Raw genomic sequence first — 17,180 nt, forward strand, 5'->3', positions numbered from 1 at the left:
AAAGGGGGAGGTTGGGAGGGGAGCCGAGTACACCCCGTTTCATTCTCTTCAAGATGTCTTTTCCCGCCTGCCTCCCTCCTCAGCAGGAACATGTGATAGCCATCGAGGACTTCGAGCTGTTTCACTCAGGATGTCTCTGGAAAAGCATGTGGGCGATAATGATGGAGCGCAAGAGGGGGAGGGAGAAGGAGAGAGAGAAGAGAAGAGAAGAAAAAGAAGGTCCCCGAGGGCTTCGGGGGCCTGCTAAGCAGCTCAGCGGCTGCAAACAGCATCACAGACCACATGTGCAAACATTTAAGATATCTGCTTGTGTAATGGGGTCAGCATGGCCCCTTTCAGGGTGCACAGAGCACCGGCGCTCACTTCCCAGTACAATTTACAGGAATGGGTGGCTTGTCCCACATCAGTGCTGTGGTCTCATGTCCAAAGATAGGCAGGACTGTGACCCCCCCCCCCCCCCCTTTGTGCGACGAAGATTTCTGTCCTCACTGAGCAGAGATGTTGAAGCAGCGTAGGTTACAAGGAACTAGTGGAGTGTATCGGCATACTTTACCAAGGAGTGTCACAGCTCAAACCCTGCACCTGAGATAAACTGGCTGCAGAGGGAAAACCTCTCTCTACTCCCACCCTGTGGAAAATGATTTAGCCGGTTTGTGCAAAAGCAACTCAACAAACACTGGTGTAAAATATGTTTAAATGAGTAAACTGAATCGGAAAAGCACTTTAGAACATGAAAATGTCCTTTCATGTCAGTCATATAACTTCACTGATTTTTAAGCATGTACAGCACTTTAAAATGTGCTATAGCATTAAACCCCGAAATGACCCTGACTAAAAAAGAAGTACTGAAAAGTAAAACGTCTTTAGGTTATGTAGGAGCATCTGACCACATCTCATGATCTTCATCATCCAATGTTTGACATATTGGAACTGCAATTTTCATTCAAAGTAAAATGGACAGGTTAAAATGTGGAAAATCAATTTGAATTTAAAATATGCATATGTACTGTATCTCACGATAAATGTATAATCTGCATGTGCAGCTGACGTACAGCTTGATAAATGAAATGTTCTGTCTCAACTACAGCAACAGTCCCGAGTACAGTACTCGAGTGGATGTCCTTGGCTGTTTCCCCACCTTTTGTCGAGACTGGTGTCGTCTCCGTTTGTGGAGGAACTGCACATCAAACGGCACCTCAGAGGTAACAGTTCAGGGCTGAGGGAAGTGGCAGTGGAGTCCAGGGATTAAAATGGAACAAGGCCGGAAGAGTCTGGGAGAGATCTTTATTTCAGGCACGGAAAGAGAGCCTCTTCCTCTGGTGGCGCCAGTCCACTGCCCCTGTTCCATTTCCTCTTCTTCTTTGTGACCTGTGCCGAGCTCTGCTCTTCTTCCTCCTCCTCGTCTTCTGTGGCCAAGCCTAAGTCACCTTTATATGTCCATCTTCTCCTTTGGTGGTCCTATGACTTCCTACCGTATCAAAGAGACAATGAATTGGCAGGGAGAAAATGATGCTACATGGTCCAATCCAAAAAATTATCATATACCAAAATTGTACAAAGGATTGTTACCTGTTGCTGAATTGACAAGAGATTATTTTGACCAGTTTCAATGTCAAATCTTGAGTTCTCCCATTCCTAAAGTGGAAAGTGAGTATTGTCCAGGTTTTGAGTGTTTGTCAAACCAAATAAGACCTTTTTTCACTCTTAGAAGACAAAACATTTAACCAATTAGTAAAAAAAAGAAAGAAACATGTATTCCTCCGAGTGAAACCCAGTCGTTTGTTATTTAGGATCATTATAAAAAAGCAGGGTCAGAAAATCATCCTTATAAATCACTTTTCTTTATTTAAATCAGCGTTAGGCAGTTATGCTATGAACAACACAGGAAAATAAAACAAAAACAGTGACGAAAGACATTAAAACATGAGAGATCCAGTTAACATTAACTGCACTTGGCACTGGATAGATGTTCATGGAAAGAGGAGGGGAAAAAAAATATACATATTTATCATACTCAAAATAGAAGTGCCTCCAGTAATCATTAAGTCGACCGTTGGGAGTGAAACACTGGAGAACTTAAATATGGTCTCAACAGCATTTTAAACTTCAATGAAAAACAAAAAATACCGTTTTACTTTCTCAGTGCCCAGATTCAAGCTCTCATTGTCAGCATGTGGCTGCCTCCATGCTTCGGTGGATCTGAAGGAAATGTGACAGGAGAGGTACTATATTGCTACAACTGCTCACACCTATTCATTCAGCTCAAGATTTACACCCAGAGAGGAGGCAGACGCAAGGCTGTCTGATGAGGAACAAATAATAACCCTCCCCCCCCACACACACACCAAACACAAACCCTGAAGTACCGTCACACAACTGATGTCCAACGCAGGGGTTTTTACTTCACCTATTTGTCCCTTTATCAATCAATCATCAATTCTTCATAAAAACAAGGAGGAACTTCTGTTACCACTATACACCCCATTAACAATGGTAGTAGTGCACAGCAAGAAAGGAGGAAAAAAAAGAAGGCAATGAAGAAAAAAAAAATCTGATTTAAAGATATAAATGAACACAAACATCCAACAAAAAAAGAAAGAAAAAGAAGAATCCCTCTCCCAGTACAGAAAAGTTGTGATATCATTTATAAAAACTGACATAAAGCGTGATCAGTTCTCGCTCACCTGGAACAGTAGCTGAAAGTGGCCCGTGGCTGTTTGTGGTGGATCCTGATATCAAAGACGCTAACGAGTTACTTAAAAACTTTGCATCAATTTCACTCTCCTACCCCCGTACATTTAATCAGAGATATCCCCGTGTTTCTGAAAGGCTGGAGGCTTCATCTGCCTAAGCTAATTCCGTCAGACATGACTGCAGGTAAAACGCGCAGCATTTACGTCATCGCCCCCCCCCAACACTGCTTTTAACTGTCACCGTCACTACTAGAACTCAACTCGGGCTCCAAAACACTCCAGCAGGGCAATATTAACCCTTTCATTTTGATTTAAAAGGAAGAGGGTAAAGTGGAAACTGGGGCTTTGCGAGGAAAAGTGAGAGCCAATCCCAAACCCAGTGAGAAGAGAGGCTGAAAAGAGAGAGAGAGAGGAGGCGACGGCGGCTCGGTTCTCTCGTTGATGTTTGAGGAGAACCGAGAGCCGAAAGATAAAGAAAAGAAGAGGGATAAATAGATATATACTCTGCGATGGGGCAAAGAGGGAAATGTGTGCGAGTCATGTATGCGTGCGTGTATGTATGTATGTATGTCTGTGTGTGCGTGTGTATGTGTGTATGTGTGTATTCGACCGTGTGTGTATGCTTGGTTGTGTCCGTTCAGAGCTTTATCTGACGGTGACTCCCAGTTTTTCCAGCACGCGGACTCCTTTCTCCTGGTACTCCTCTCGGGTCAGCCAGAAGCTGTCCTTGTCCTTCATGATGTCGGCCAGCACGGCACCGCCCAGGAACACCATGTGCTTTCGCCTGGGAGGATCCTCAATACGGATCTTAAATTTCTACAAGACAAGGAGGAGACACAAAGACTCATGAGAAGATCCTGTGGAACAAAGGAAAGGACCTGTGACTCCAGCAGTGTTGACAGTGCTGCTCAAAGTGGCCCATTGTTCCGTTTTTCCTCAGCTGGGATATGATACAGGTCTTTTTGTCACTCTACAGAGTCAAAGTTTTTGTTTGTTTGTTTTTAAGTTGGACTACATTAATGAATATGTATCCACACAACAGCAGCCATTTAAAAAAAAAAAAAAAAAAAAAAGAGAGAATGGAGGTGCTGGTTTTTCAGTATAATATGACAGAAAAACCACCACACTCTGAAATTACTTTATTTATTCATGAGTGAATAACTTGCTAACAGCGTGGTTAAGTCCTAATGTTTTCATGAACATATCAGTATCACATGTAGCATTTCAAGTGCTCATATTATACCATATTTCGCCAAGTTGAACTAGTTCCCTGGTGTGAGAATGAACATGAAAAGTTCTATTGTTGGCTCCACAGTGCAGCACAGAGTCCTACACAAACTTCCAGCCTCAGAGGATTTATCTGTCCAGTGGATACATGTTATATATGACAGCAATGTGCCTGCTAGAGCCTGCAAATGATCACTTTTCCAAATGCTAACTGTTGTTAGCTCCCAGTAGCCTCTGTGGCTGATGTCATTTCCTGTCCTTTAAGTTTCGTTTGACTTTTTTTTAAGGTGGACCTTGAGATACTAATAATAGGGCATTCTGAACAGGGCTGTTTTGGTAGGGTGATTGAACTGCTGTGGTGCTTCATCCTTATGGTATTTTGACCAAAGCATGTCACAGACATGTTTATTAGGACTCCAGGGAACTAGGTTAACTTGGAGAAATAGGGTATAATATGTCCCCTTTAAAGTATTAGGGACATGCTGTGTGTGAAGAAGCTTGTACAGGGCAATGCTGATAACCAGATAACAAACCAAGTAAAAACATTCAGCAGAGCTTTTCATTTCGTCACCTGACATTAACCAACCAATTCATTTGTCTGCAGAGTCTCTCGAGGGAAATAACCGAGCACAGCTGCACAAGAAAACAAGACTTACGTGAGCAGTCCACTGGAACCAAAACAGAAATAATTTAGAGCGATTCCATTCACATTATACTGCAACTGTACCACTTCTAAAGCAACACCATGTAACTTTGCAGCAGGGACAGCACTGTAAACACTGATGTTCTACGTCTTTAAAAGTGACCTCAGTTCAGCAAAACTCACAGACTTGCTGGGCTTGATTCTGGAACTCTCTCACTATCATTAAAATACAAACATATTCTACCTGTTCACCAGTTGAATTGTGATGACTCAATGGAGAGAAACCAATAATTGGAACAAAACAAAAACAGTGAGGTACCTCCTACAAGTTTAAAATTAAAAATGTTGCATAGTGTGGTTTTAAAAGCTTTTTGTGGATTAACAATTCTAATTAGCTTCACTTCCTGTCGTTCCTGTTGAAACGTGTGCATAAACTGTAACAACAATCCACTTTCCTACTTCGTCTGTATGATCAGTATGTGCAAACATTCATATTTTCACCAAATAGGGTGAAAGACGGTGTTTCTGTTTGTTTGTCACCGCAGTTATGTTTGGACAGGTTTGTCACGTGTGCAACAAACAGCTTAGGGGTGAAAACCATCTGATGTAGAGTTTTAAGCCATATTTTAATTGTTGACATGAAAAAAAAATATCGAGCAGATTTGTGGAAAGTTGTAATCACCATGAACTTAAATTGACCACAGCCCCTGACCGCTGTAAAAGATTTATCAAGAAATAAACAGCCACCTTTAAAGCCAACAAGGCATCACTGTCTTTGAGGAATTATTGAAGAAGACAGAAGACTTGTGAGATATTATTAACATTTGTGATACTTTTCAGAACAGATATGAGAATTACACACCCTGTCATTACAGAATGAGCTAAACAACTTGAGAATAAGTGAGGTCGATAGCAGTTGTGAGCAGAAAAGTGAAGCCCAGAATGACTTGCTATTGAACTCGTGAGTCATCTGAAGAGCTTTGTTTACAAAATAGATCTGTGTCTAAATGTGATACTGTCAAATTTTTCTTAAACAAATATTTAAACTTTGGGAATTAAAGCTTATGCTGTGCTCGAAAGAAGTGCTCATCTGTTGGCCTCTGGCACCACCTGGTGGTAATGTATGTGCAATGCACAAGACTAAATTGCCATAATCATAAAAACTTCAACTTTCCATCAAATAATAGCTGGATTTTAATTAATTTTTTTTACTGTGAACTCTGAGTATATGACGTCCCCATTACAACAAAGGCGATATTGTCAGGTGTTAATGTTTATTTACTATACTGTATTTGAGTATTTTCTTCTTCTTTTCTTGATACTTTAATGCTCTCTCACATGTGGGAAACCCCGCCCAGGCCCACTTAAAAAAATAGAGAATCAGCAAGAAATATTATTTCACACCAACTGTGAGGCCTGTGCAGTAGCGTGGCCTTGTTTCATTTACAGTAGATGTACCGGGAAGTTCAGCTGAACAGTAGACTGTCAGTTTGGTAACCATATAAGAGCATTTTTGACTCGGTGAAGTTGAATCATGTTCTGACACAGTCGACAGCTTCAGTATAGAAGAGAAGATAAGGGGACAGTTTCTCACCGAAAGCTTGTCCACGTCTCCCTTCAGCACACGCTCCAGATACAGCTGCTTGAGTTCCCTCTCCAGGCGAGAAGGCAAGCCTGGGTACATGGTAGATCCTCCTGACAACACGATGTGTTTGTAGAATTCAGGCCTGAAGAGAAGAGAAAGAGTGTAAGAGCAGGAAGAGATGAGGGAAAACTAGGGGGCACGTCATGTAAAAAAAAAAGAAAAAAAAAAAAAAAAAAGAAGAAGCTTGTGGTTACCTCCAAGAACGTAAAAAAGTGAGTGTGGCGCCATCGTAAATCACATGCAAGGCCTTTGAATCAACAAAGTATAGCATCTTGTAAATGCGCAAGATTCATTTCTGAGGATGTGCACAATTGGTGCATAAAATGTATGCAAGATCCACATGGCAGCCATGGTAATGCATAATTAAATGCAAAGATAAGCCTTAAAAATCATACTAGTGATGTCACTGGTTTCCCCTTCCATCAGGCAGATTGTCATATTTTACAAAAGCCCACAATTCCCAAGTTCTTCAATAATGTATTGGATTTCCAAGTGTTCCCTGACAAAAAAAAAGATTTTCCACTCCTTTACAAAGCCAAGGTCATTTTTCATACTTTCCATAAAGAAATTAAGTGTGAAAGAAAAGCAGTGTTAGATGTCTACAACCCTCCAGTGCTTCAGTGGGCAACTGGTGTGCTCCAACACGTTTCATATCTCCATCTGTGTGTGCTGGGGCCTGTTAATGTTGTGCCTTGACTTATGAAAAGTTAAGACAATGTTACACTTCGTAGCAGCGGACTGGGCTCACCTGGTGTCTATGTCGGCCGCCTGGATGGTGTTGAAGAGGAGCTCGGCCACTCCGACGCCCTCCACGTTGATGAGGTGCGGCTGGAACAGAGCCTCAGGGGCCTCAAACCGCTCTCCTCCCACCTTGATCACACGGCCATCTGGCAGCTGGAGTAGTGTGGGAGGCACGACATGAAGAGAGAAGGGGAAAAAAGTATGACACCATTAAAGATGTAGGATTTAATATATGACTCAGCAGAAAGCACAAAAGGGGTTACATCTTGAATGTAAGAATAAAGGATTTTTTGATTTTTTTAAAGACTGATATGTTATGGAAAATAAGCATAAAGAGACTGTAGACTCCAAATGTAGTAGTGTTAATGTGTGTGACTATAAAAAGGCTTCATTCAGCTGAGGGCAGTGGGAGGAAGCAGAGCCCAGCCTCAGCCGCAATGTGGCTGCACAGGAAATGATGTAACGTGCAGTTCAGGGCTCTTCGGCCACGGTTACATTGCCCTCCTTGTTTCAGTACATTCCCGCACACATAATGATACTCACACCTACACGTTCACACGCCTACAAACACACATACATGCACTCGCCTACACTAACCCAAACACACATGGTCACAGTGAGCTCTGAGACACAACATGTGCTCGGTAAGGCGTGCAGTAACACAGACTTCAGGTGCTGCGTTTAGATTCTGTGGTTCCCTCTGAGGGGAAAGGCCTTGGAAAGAAAAGCAAGCCTGGTGGAGGAGCAGTGCACCCCCATATGTTTAACTCCCAGTGAAAACAGTTAGTCAGCAGCACTGGCTGGACCAACGGTGCCAACAATGGGCATGTGGTAGTCTACTTAGCTCAGTACAGAAACAGATTTAGTTACCCCATTAGTTTTGACTACTTTAAAATACTGCCACTTTTAAATAACAAACCCTTCGGGGAGATTTCTTTAAACAAGGTTGCTATTTTAAGTAGAAATGTGAAGCTTGTGTGCATGTGGCATGCAAAAAAGAACTCATTTATATAGAGAGAGGAAAAAAGGAAAAACACAAATGAGAATCTCAGAGGGTTTAAAAATGTTTAAAACCAGTCAACATGAAAATCAGTAGCTTAACATGTCCCCAATTTGTCTTTTTACAAACCAAAAATAAAACCTTTGTCCATGCTGTCCTGTAAGTGTCACTGTACCCAAACGGTCCTCATTGATTGGACGTTTCTGAATCACATTATGTTTCTTTAACTGGTGGTGTCTGTCTTTATTAGTGTTTGATTAAATATTTATTGTGCAGGTGACAGTAGGGGACACAGGAAAGTCATATTTCCTCCTTTCAACTGAGTGAATTATGCACATAAAGTCAACATGAGGGCAATAACTAACTTCCGAAACTGCAACCGTGTCTGCTCACTTGACAAAATGGTAACCACAAACACCACGTTACAAATGCACACGGCAGCAGTAAAACAACCATGTAAAATGACACCAACAGGAGGAGACAAAAAAAAACACATCAACCTCTGTTGCTAATTATAGATAGATGTACTAAAGAACCCGTGCATTGATGCCGATTTGAAGAAAGAAGAGAAAGATGTGTTGCTTATGTGGAATCTTACCGTGTATGATTCCACCAGCACAGTGGTCTCCAGCGCCAGCTTCTGCTCCTGCTCAATGTTGTAGCCTACGTAGCACAGCTTCTCCTTCATCATGCGCACAGTCTCAAAGTCGGCAGAGTGGTTGAAGGCGTAACCCCTCAACAACAACAACTGACAGAGAACCATGACAAAGGGTGGGAAAGGTCTGGGTTATGATTACAATCACTTTAGAAGAGACCCAATGTCAAAAACCGAGAAGAGATGGGCCATCTCCCCAGTTTCCTCCTTGGTCTTTAGTCATATTATACATATGTTTAATATGATTATTCACACACAAAACAACACTCATAATGTGCAAACAGAGAAGAGATGGTTTCACTCATTTGGCGTCAGTTTAACATGTTGTACAGGCACTGCAAGTGTACTGTGCAGCTCTGTTATCTAGGCAAAGGTATCATCATGAGTCAGTATCAGTGGATACTTAATTGTAATAAGATTGTATCTGCATCAGGGGCGAAGGCTCCCTATTTAATACATTATAATGGAAGTAGATTAAGGCACTGCACTACATAAGGGTAGTGCCCTGCCAGTTAATATTGTCTAGACTTTTCTACCTAAAATGCAAACAATATGATTTCTAAAATCAATGACACTGTATATTCTCCATCTTGTTTACATCGTTTGTTTTGCGTTCTTGTGTTCTCCGATACCCTGGGTCACTCAGAGCATAAATACCTTGATGAGGTAGCGGGTGATGTCCCTGCCTGCAATGTCCAGGCGTCTTGTCAGGTGGGGCAGGCTGAATCCTTCATACACTGGACAGATGTGTGTCACACCATCACCGGAGTCCACCACTACACCAGTCAGAAGGCCTAAAACAAAAACACACAGATGTGTAGCGTTTCCATGACTTCAGAATACATTACACTGACTGAAAATATTAAGACTTAACTTAAACTTCACTACTCCTAACTCACCCTCATCCGAATGAAATCTAATCCTTACACTAACCATAAAGAAAAAAAATACATTGCACAGGCTAGAACTCTAAATGCCCATGTATGTTGTTGTGATGACCTTAAAAAACCTGGTTCATGATCAAACCAGCACGACAAATAGGACAGTGTTGAGACACCAACAGGAAACACCGATATAGTTATTTGTCAACATCAGAAGTTTTTACATGATTTAATTTACAGATTCACATAAGGACTAAATCCTTCTGTCCCGCAATAAGCAGGTTAAAGGTGAAGTATTTACTAGACAGAGAGAACCTGCTGTAATTGATGACGCTGCAGATGTTTATGGTATCCAGTGTCATATTTTAGATTCAATTCAGACTCTAATATGCATGGAAAAATTTCAGAAACTGCCTTTTTGCTATGTTTCTTGGTAATAGTAACTTTAATTAATTGTTTACTTTAGAGCACCTGTGAGAGGATGAGGTGGCATTAAAGTGCTTGCAACCAACATTAGCTTTGGACTCTCGAGGTGGCCTGAGTTAATGTTCTAAGTTTCAGTAAGCAGCTCAGCTGAGGAACTGCATCAAGGGCAGTTGAGATAAATGAGGCCATTTTCTAAAATTTTAATCATGCAGTTAGTTGAGTGGATTCCCAGAGGAAAGGTATTGAGCAGAAAATGAGCAAAGTAGAAACTGTTCACAGTATCCGAGGCTTGTAGAGAGATGTTGGCTATTCATTGTTAAGACTTGTTGGCTGTTAAAAAAAAACAACCAGAACCAAATATATATTAAAAAGTATTGCACAGACCATATGAAGTATGAATCCGTGCACCACACAGGTGGAGCATTAATTACTCATTAGATCATTTCAGGATATTGCACGTGTAACTTACACGTTGTCAGGTGATGTTCATGTGACTGTCTAGACATTGTGACAAACAATCGTCACCTGGTATTGGAATATTTCCAAAAAACAAATCTTCAAATCAAATTGACAAAAGGTGTGATGGTTAAATATTACAACACAAGAATATTTACACAATTACAATGAAAAGTAAACATCCACAAAACACTGCAGTGAGAAGCCTAAGGGGTTTACACACTGGTGGGGATGAACACTATTAGTGTTCATCCCCACCAGTTTTTCACACTATTAGTTTGAAAGTCATACATTCAAACATTTGCACTGAAACGGCAACTTATTTTTTGCATTGTGAATGAAGGCATCAACCAATCACTCTACACTATGGTCGCCAAGATTTTCATATTGTTTCTCGGTCAAATCTGTAACCTACAGGAAGCACATGTGCTCTTACCTTGGGCATACAGGGTCAGCACAGCTTGAATAGCAATGTAGACTCCCGAAAACTGGTAGGTCTCAAACATAACCTACCAGAGAAGATGGTACACATTAGAAAGCAACAACAATAATTTTATAAAAAAAAACAGCTTGCAGAGCAGTATATCTGCAAACATTCATTCAAAGTTACCTGCAGAAAAAACACAGAAGTAACAGATATTTAAATTACTTCACTGAGGATTAAGTTGCACTTCTGCAATGCCTTAAAATACATTTGCTGCCATGTCTGATTGATGCAAACCAAAGATGTCACAAAACCAGAAAGTGTTGTACTTGTTTTTTTGCTTTTCCATTAGAGATAGTAACTGTTACTTTTGCCAGGTTCCAACGAGCTGAGCCGATACTAAACGTGGCGGACTGCCGTCCGCTGATAAGCAGTGATGTCGTACGACACAGAAATCAAACCAAAAAATGCCTAACTGTAGATTAGGTAAAAAGACTTAAAAATCCTCAAAATGTGAGTTAATCTCAAACATTTAGCAAGGACATTGATAAATCTCAACATTTAATAGGAGCCTGGTGAATTTAGCGACCGCACTGGTGAAAGTCAACGATCGTGAGCCGCCTCACAACCCGAATTTCAGTTCAGTGACCGTGTCAGACCATGCAGGAAGTACTGAACTAATCTTTCTAATGATTCAGTACACCAAAAGTAACTGCTTTGCTCATCACTCGTTTTCCTGAGTCACGTATAAAACAACGTCACAGCAGTTTTATGCAGCCATGCTATGATGATTCAGCCCATGTTGAGGAGGTATTATACTATGGAAAATGATACCAAACTGAGTAGAGTCAAGCCGTGCCAAGCCAAGTCGTGTTGGAACTGTACAGTGGGAAAGCACCAATAGAGACAATTTATAAAATTTAAGGGACAATGGGGGTTGATATTGATATACAGTGAATGGCACTGTATATCAATATTTAATTTCCACTTGCCCAATTACACTTTAATGTTGCAATAAACACTGACACACACCTCAATGATTTTTTCACGGTTCTTAGTTGGGTTCATGGGGGGCTCCGTCAACAGGATCTTGCAATTGCGAGAGTCAATGTTGAGCTTCTCCGGGCCAAAGGTGTAGTCCCACAGGTGCTTCATGTCATCCCAGTTCCTGACGATGCCGTTCTCCATGGGGTAGTTGACCTCCAACATCGAGCGCAACTCACTGGCTTCATCCCCAACCATCAGGTCCTAGAGGAAGAGGTCAAAAATCAACACAGATAAATATTTAGAAGCACAACAGCAGCGCCCTTTACTTCTGGAGCCAAGTTCAGTGGCATTTGCCTTAGGGATGAGCTCCATGTATTGGGTTGGGCTACATATTCATTTATTTTAACTTGCCCCTTAAGCCTGCTGGTCAGCTAAAATCAGAACAAGAGCTGATTACTTTTTCACTTGCATTAAGACAAGCCGCCTGTCCAAGACAGTGTAACTCATGAGTTAAAAATTCAAATACCCAGCATGCAAAAAAAAAAGCATCATTTATCATGCATTTACACCTGGAAACACTTCCCTCTAGTTACAGTAATCCACTTGTTTTAGCACCATTCAACTAGCTGCATGCAAGGCAGCCTGGCAAAGTAAACAACCTCTGGGTTAGAGCTTGGTGTTAGCCACACAGTCAAGCAGCTCGCGTTCCACTTGGAGACTTCAAAATCCTTGTAAAGGCAGCCATTTTATGGGTTCATCCTGTGTGCTTTGGCATTAACAGAGTGCCAGTCATCTCACAGGCATCAATACCATGTGGTCTCAATGAAAATAAGTAAAACAGAAAAACAGATGTGCTTCTGTCTTTAAATTGCAGCTGCCTGCCATGCATCCTTTTGTGTGGACACTTCCTCTGTACTTGACAAGGGTGAAACACTAGCAGATTACAGATGCAACTTGATGGCACATAACTTAAATATGCACATGGTTTCATGATGTAAAGAAAATAGATTTGTGATGTTTTCAGGTACCAAACATACAACATTTGGCACCAATACTGTGATAGGCAATCTCAATTTGTTTCAGCTGAAAACTGTTGTGAATATTTTAGTCCTTAAATGGCAGCAGGATTTGGGGGGGGTTGTTAGCTGTCAGGATCCACCCGCATATCAGACACTTTGAAAATGGAAGTGTTCCAAAATCTCTTTTAGCTCTCCATCAATAACAGTTGGCCTATGATTCATCACAACTATTTCCGCAACACTGAGCCTGGAAAAAAAAGAAGTCTATTAACATGAGGTTTTGTATATGTGACTCTGTGCCACTCATTCAGCCAAAAGATCTCAAACGGAACATTTAAAACTCGGCAAACTATTTGGGATGATGTGTGAGTAAACAAATGTAGAAAAGACAACAGGAAAAATAATCAAAACAAAGTAAGAGAGCTTAATTTTCAGTTGACATCAAAACATGGCAAAACTCTCTGGAGCAGGCAAGAACAGGAGGCACACACCAACCTGAACTTACCATCTTCTGGGAATTCTACTTCATCATGGGGGGAAAACACATGGGGGGAAAGGAAGGTAGATATAAAATAAAGATGAATAAATGAAACTGGAAAAACAGGAGAGAGAGGTAGTGACAGAATTCAGGCTAAAATAACAGGGGTTCTGACAATTAGACCTTTATCTTAAAGCATATTTCTGTAGTGATTCAAGGAAAACAAACATGGCAAGCTGCTCTGAAAGCAACATGAGATCAAATTGTACTTACAGGACAGTAGAAGTTGTGGTTACATATAAGACTAGAAAAATTGTCTATTTTAATGAAGTGATTTCATGTCTTTCATTCCTGTTTTCTGACCATGTTTGTACCTGAAATCAAAATGTCCTTGTCAAATTAAAGAAAAAAGTCACTGCAGGAAGATCAGCCCGTACCTTGATTTCAATGTTTCCCACTTTGGCTGTGGACCGGATGATGGGCCTCCCAACAAGTGCAGGGAAGATGTGCTCTGGGAAGTTGGAGCCTGCATAGCCACACTTGACAAACTAAAAAAAGGAAGGGAAAAGGAAAATGCAAAGTTGATTAGAAAAGACAAATACAGAAAACTACGCAATACAACATGACACCATTAATATCACATCCAGTTCAACCACATCAAACTAAAACCAATGCTGCGTCGACATAAGCAAGACAAAGCACTCACTGTTCATTGAATTTACATTTAAGCCAATGAAGCTACAACAATGTTGACCAGCTGCATGTTATAACTTAAATCCCAGACCATAAACTGTGGGATTTCATGTTCTTCCTGAAATGCCAGAAGCTTTTATACTACTTTTGTCATGGCCCCTACCAGCCTTGCATAAAAACAAAAGAACATGACTCAAGAGATCTCATCTGTCAGAGTGAATGAGTTAATCCAAGCATGATCCAACAAGCAGTTTAATTATGTAGAATTACCGGTTAATAAATATATTTAAGGTATCATTTCAGAATCAGTACAGCTCTGCCACCACAGAAAATCTGACTGAATACTCTAATAGAAAAGGGTGAGAAAGCTATCGGCTTGATTATTTTACAGCTCGAGTTCAGTTGTCTTTTAATTTAAACGATGTGAAGTAGAGCTGAAACGGTTAATCGATTAATTGATTATTAATCGATTACTAAATTAATCGCCAACTATTTTGATAATCTATTAATGGGTTTGAAGCTTTTTTCATGATTAAAACAAGATTTCTGATTGTTTCAGCTTCTTAAATGTGAATATTTTCTTAGTCTTTGCTCCACATAACAAAGAAATCATTAAAACTGAATAATTTTGGTTTGTGGACAAAACAAGACATTCAATAACATCGTCATTTACAGGTTTGGCAAACACTGATCAATGTGTTTTTAACATTTTCTGACATCTTATGGACCAACCGATTCATCGATTAATCGTGAAAATAATCGACAGATTAATCGATTACGAAAATAATCGTTAGTTGCAGCTCTAATGTGAAGTGCTCAAAAAATGTGAATGTGACTGGCTGTTGTTCACTCTCACTTCCTCTAAGGTTTCTAATTCAACTCTGACATTGGTTCAATTTTTTTTCACGAAATGCTCTTGAAAAACATCTCACATCTCAAAAAGGCCTTATTAGTCAGTAACATGCTGAGACAACATCCTCTGTAACTGCTGACAAGATTCAGACAGGAAGTACCTCAGCTCTAGCAGAGGCAGTATCACCTATGTGCAGTGAATCATTTGTAGAACAGACCAGCAAATCATTTACTACAGTATAAGCAGCATGGCTTAAAATGTAATTATACCATCAACAAACAAAGGAAGCTTAAAATTACCTAGATTGGGAGAAGAAAACACTCTGGTGGTCCCTAAACTATGCAGGCACCCCAACCATGTACTGGAGACTTTAGAACCGTTTCATCAGGTAACAAATCTACAACTTTTTTTTTACCATGTAAACTAATCTAAAATATGTAAAATCGAGTAGAATATACTGTACAAGGGCATATTCATAAGTGGAAAACATCAACCGTAAAACCGTTTATCAGATTTATTTTCTTCCGAATGTCCTTAATTGAATTACTCATGCTACAACTGCCACAGTAGAGGCATTAGGTACATTTTGCAGCATATAACATAAAACAGTGGTTCACAAACTTTTTATACTAAGTACCATATTTGTGATTTTCCTCTAAGTACAACCAGAGGAAGCTTGTACCACTTGTGGTACACATACAACAGTCTGAGAACCGTGGACATAAAATACAACATTTAAACAGATAACTGTTTTTAATGTAAGGACCTATCAGTGTATGTCACTCGGTTTAGGTTTGATGCAACACTATAATGTAATGAGACCAACATAAGCAAAATCCAGGAAAAAAAACATAGAATGTATTGTTTACCATTCAGCAAAACTGAAAATGGAAAATACTCGTATGATAGAGGAATAATTAAGTGCACAGCTTCAACCATTCTTCTTAGTTATGTTCAGTGGTCATTCTAGGGTACACATTCTTCACCGACAGGTAGTTGGGTGACATTTCTCTATGTGCATTTGTTGCTGTTCAGAAAAACGCTGTTAAAAAGGTGGAGATACACAATTCACCTGGCACGGCCTAGCTAACGTTACACCCACCTGACGATGGATATTTGAAAACAATATTCAGCGGCTGCTCAGGTTAATCGGAGCATAACCAGAGTGGAGATAGTCAATGTGCAAAGTTTTCGTCGTTTGCCAGTCGAAATCACTGAAATCAGCGACTGAACAAACCAGACAGTCAGCTGTCAATGCTAAGTGGCTAGCATGCTAGCTGTCGTAGCTTAATAACCATTGGTCGTCATGAGTCATTATTTAATCATGGTATGCACGCAGCCGTGAGAGCTGGAACCGTAGATGTACATACAGCAGTCACACTGACAATACCACACAGTACGCGGGCTATTTCTACGAGGGGTCTGGATGAATGAAAATTAGCAAGCTAACGGGCTGGCTAGCTACCCACCCAGTTAACGCTAGCTAGCTTGGACGCTGTGACACCGCCACTTCCTGTTTCGGCAAATTGTTCGACACAAACGACACAGTTTCAACAAAGCCACTTGCACTTCGTCAACCCAGAACGCTAAACTTACCCCGGTCCCATTGTCACAGACCACCACTTTCCTTCCCTGACTATCCATTATGAAAAAGCCCAGTTACTGCTGAACCTCCCTCAACTTTCTTCAGCAAGCCGGAAGGAAGACACACCAACCCGGCCGAGAGGAGGAAGGGAAAGGGGCTCATCCGGTGACGGAGCCGCTCGAATGACAGCCACTCCCTCCAAGACACTGATTTCACTGTCATTAATGCATATTTACCGATTGGTGGCATCGACAGAAACAAAATGATTTTGCATTTAAATAAAGTACAATTCATTCAATTTTCAGTGGTTTTTAGAATCTCTTTATTCTCATTTTGTCTCTATTTAGTTGTTTTTTCTTGACTTTTTGTAAAACCTGTCTTCCTGTAGTTGTTTCATATCTATTAATGATATTTTTGCTGCACTATAGACAAATGTAACCCATCATTGTTGTCGTTTTTAGTTTCTTTATTCAATACACTCAGTAGTAATTTTTTGACTCTTGTTTCCTTAATGTACATTTTGAAAGGTGTCATCTGGATCAACAATTATTATTTATCTCAGAAAATATAAGGAGGAAAATAAAATAAGTAACACAATACGCATCTTTACATTACATTTGTTTTATTTTTTTAAGGTCCTCAAATTATTCTTGACATTTCTCTCAAACATTTTGTAGAAAGGAAAGGAAGACAAACTGGTTAAACTGGGAATGTAAGTCTAAAAGACCAGCCTAATATAACAAGGGCAATATTGTTTCACATTTAACACATAAA

At 40.3% G+C, this 17,180-nt stretch overlaps 1 protein-coding gene across 3 annotated transcripts; it reads right to left on the minus strand.

Annotated features, from left to right (window-relative positions):
• Positions 1–1,832: 1,832 nt before the first annotated feature.
• On the minus strand, positions 1,833–16,533 carry LOC310934017 (actin-related protein 2-A). Of its 3 annotated transcripts, XM_083897628.1 has the most exons (10): positions 16,418–16,533; positions 13,713–13,823; positions 13,303–13,317; positions 11,824–12,039; positions 10,804–10,876; positions 9,262–9,398; positions 8,548–8,697; positions 6,957–7,102; positions 6,158–6,290; positions 1,833–3,509 (listed from the first exon to the last, which is right to left on the minus strand). In XM_083897628.1, the coding sequence occupies exons 1-10, from the start codon at positions 16,463–16,465 to the stop codon at positions 3,339–3,341; spliced, it is 1,200 nt and encodes a 399-aa protein (XP_083753754.1). In that variant the 5' UTR covers positions 16,466–16,533; the 3' UTR covers positions 1,833–3,338. The 3 variants fall into 3 exon arrangements, with proteins under 3 accessions (XP_083753754.1, XP_083753755.1, XP_083753756.1); XM_083897629.1 differs by lacking the exon at positions 13,303–13,317; XM_083897630.1 differs by lacking the exon at positions 16,418–16,533 and having other exon boundaries at positions 13,303–13,320; positions 13,713–13,744.
• Positions 16,534–17,180: the final 647 nt, after the last annotated feature.

This window comes from Microchirus variegatus (assembly GCF_963457635.1).
Source record: "Microchirus variegatus genome assembly, chromosome: 11".
Lineage (NCBI taxonomy): Eukaryota > Metazoa > Chordata > Actinopteri > Pleuronectiformes > Soleidae > Microchirus > Microchirus variegatus.

What these genes read in the sequence shown, in the direction of transcription:
- LOC310934017 (XM_083897628.1), bottom strand. Translation starts at nt 16,465, where the DNA reads ATGGATAGTCAGGGAAGGAAAGTGGTGGTCTGTGACAATGGGACCGGG. An exon ending in TCTGTGACAATGGGACCGGG is followed by an intron (nt 13,824 to 16,417) that starts GTAAGTTTAGCG and finishes TCCTTTTTTTAG; the next exon opens with TTTGTCAAGTGTGGCTATGC. An exon ending in GCGGCCGACATAGACACCAG is followed by an intron (nt 6,291 to 6,956) that starts GTGAGCCCAGTC and finishes TCTTCTCTTCAG; the next exon opens with GCCTGAATTCTACAAACACA.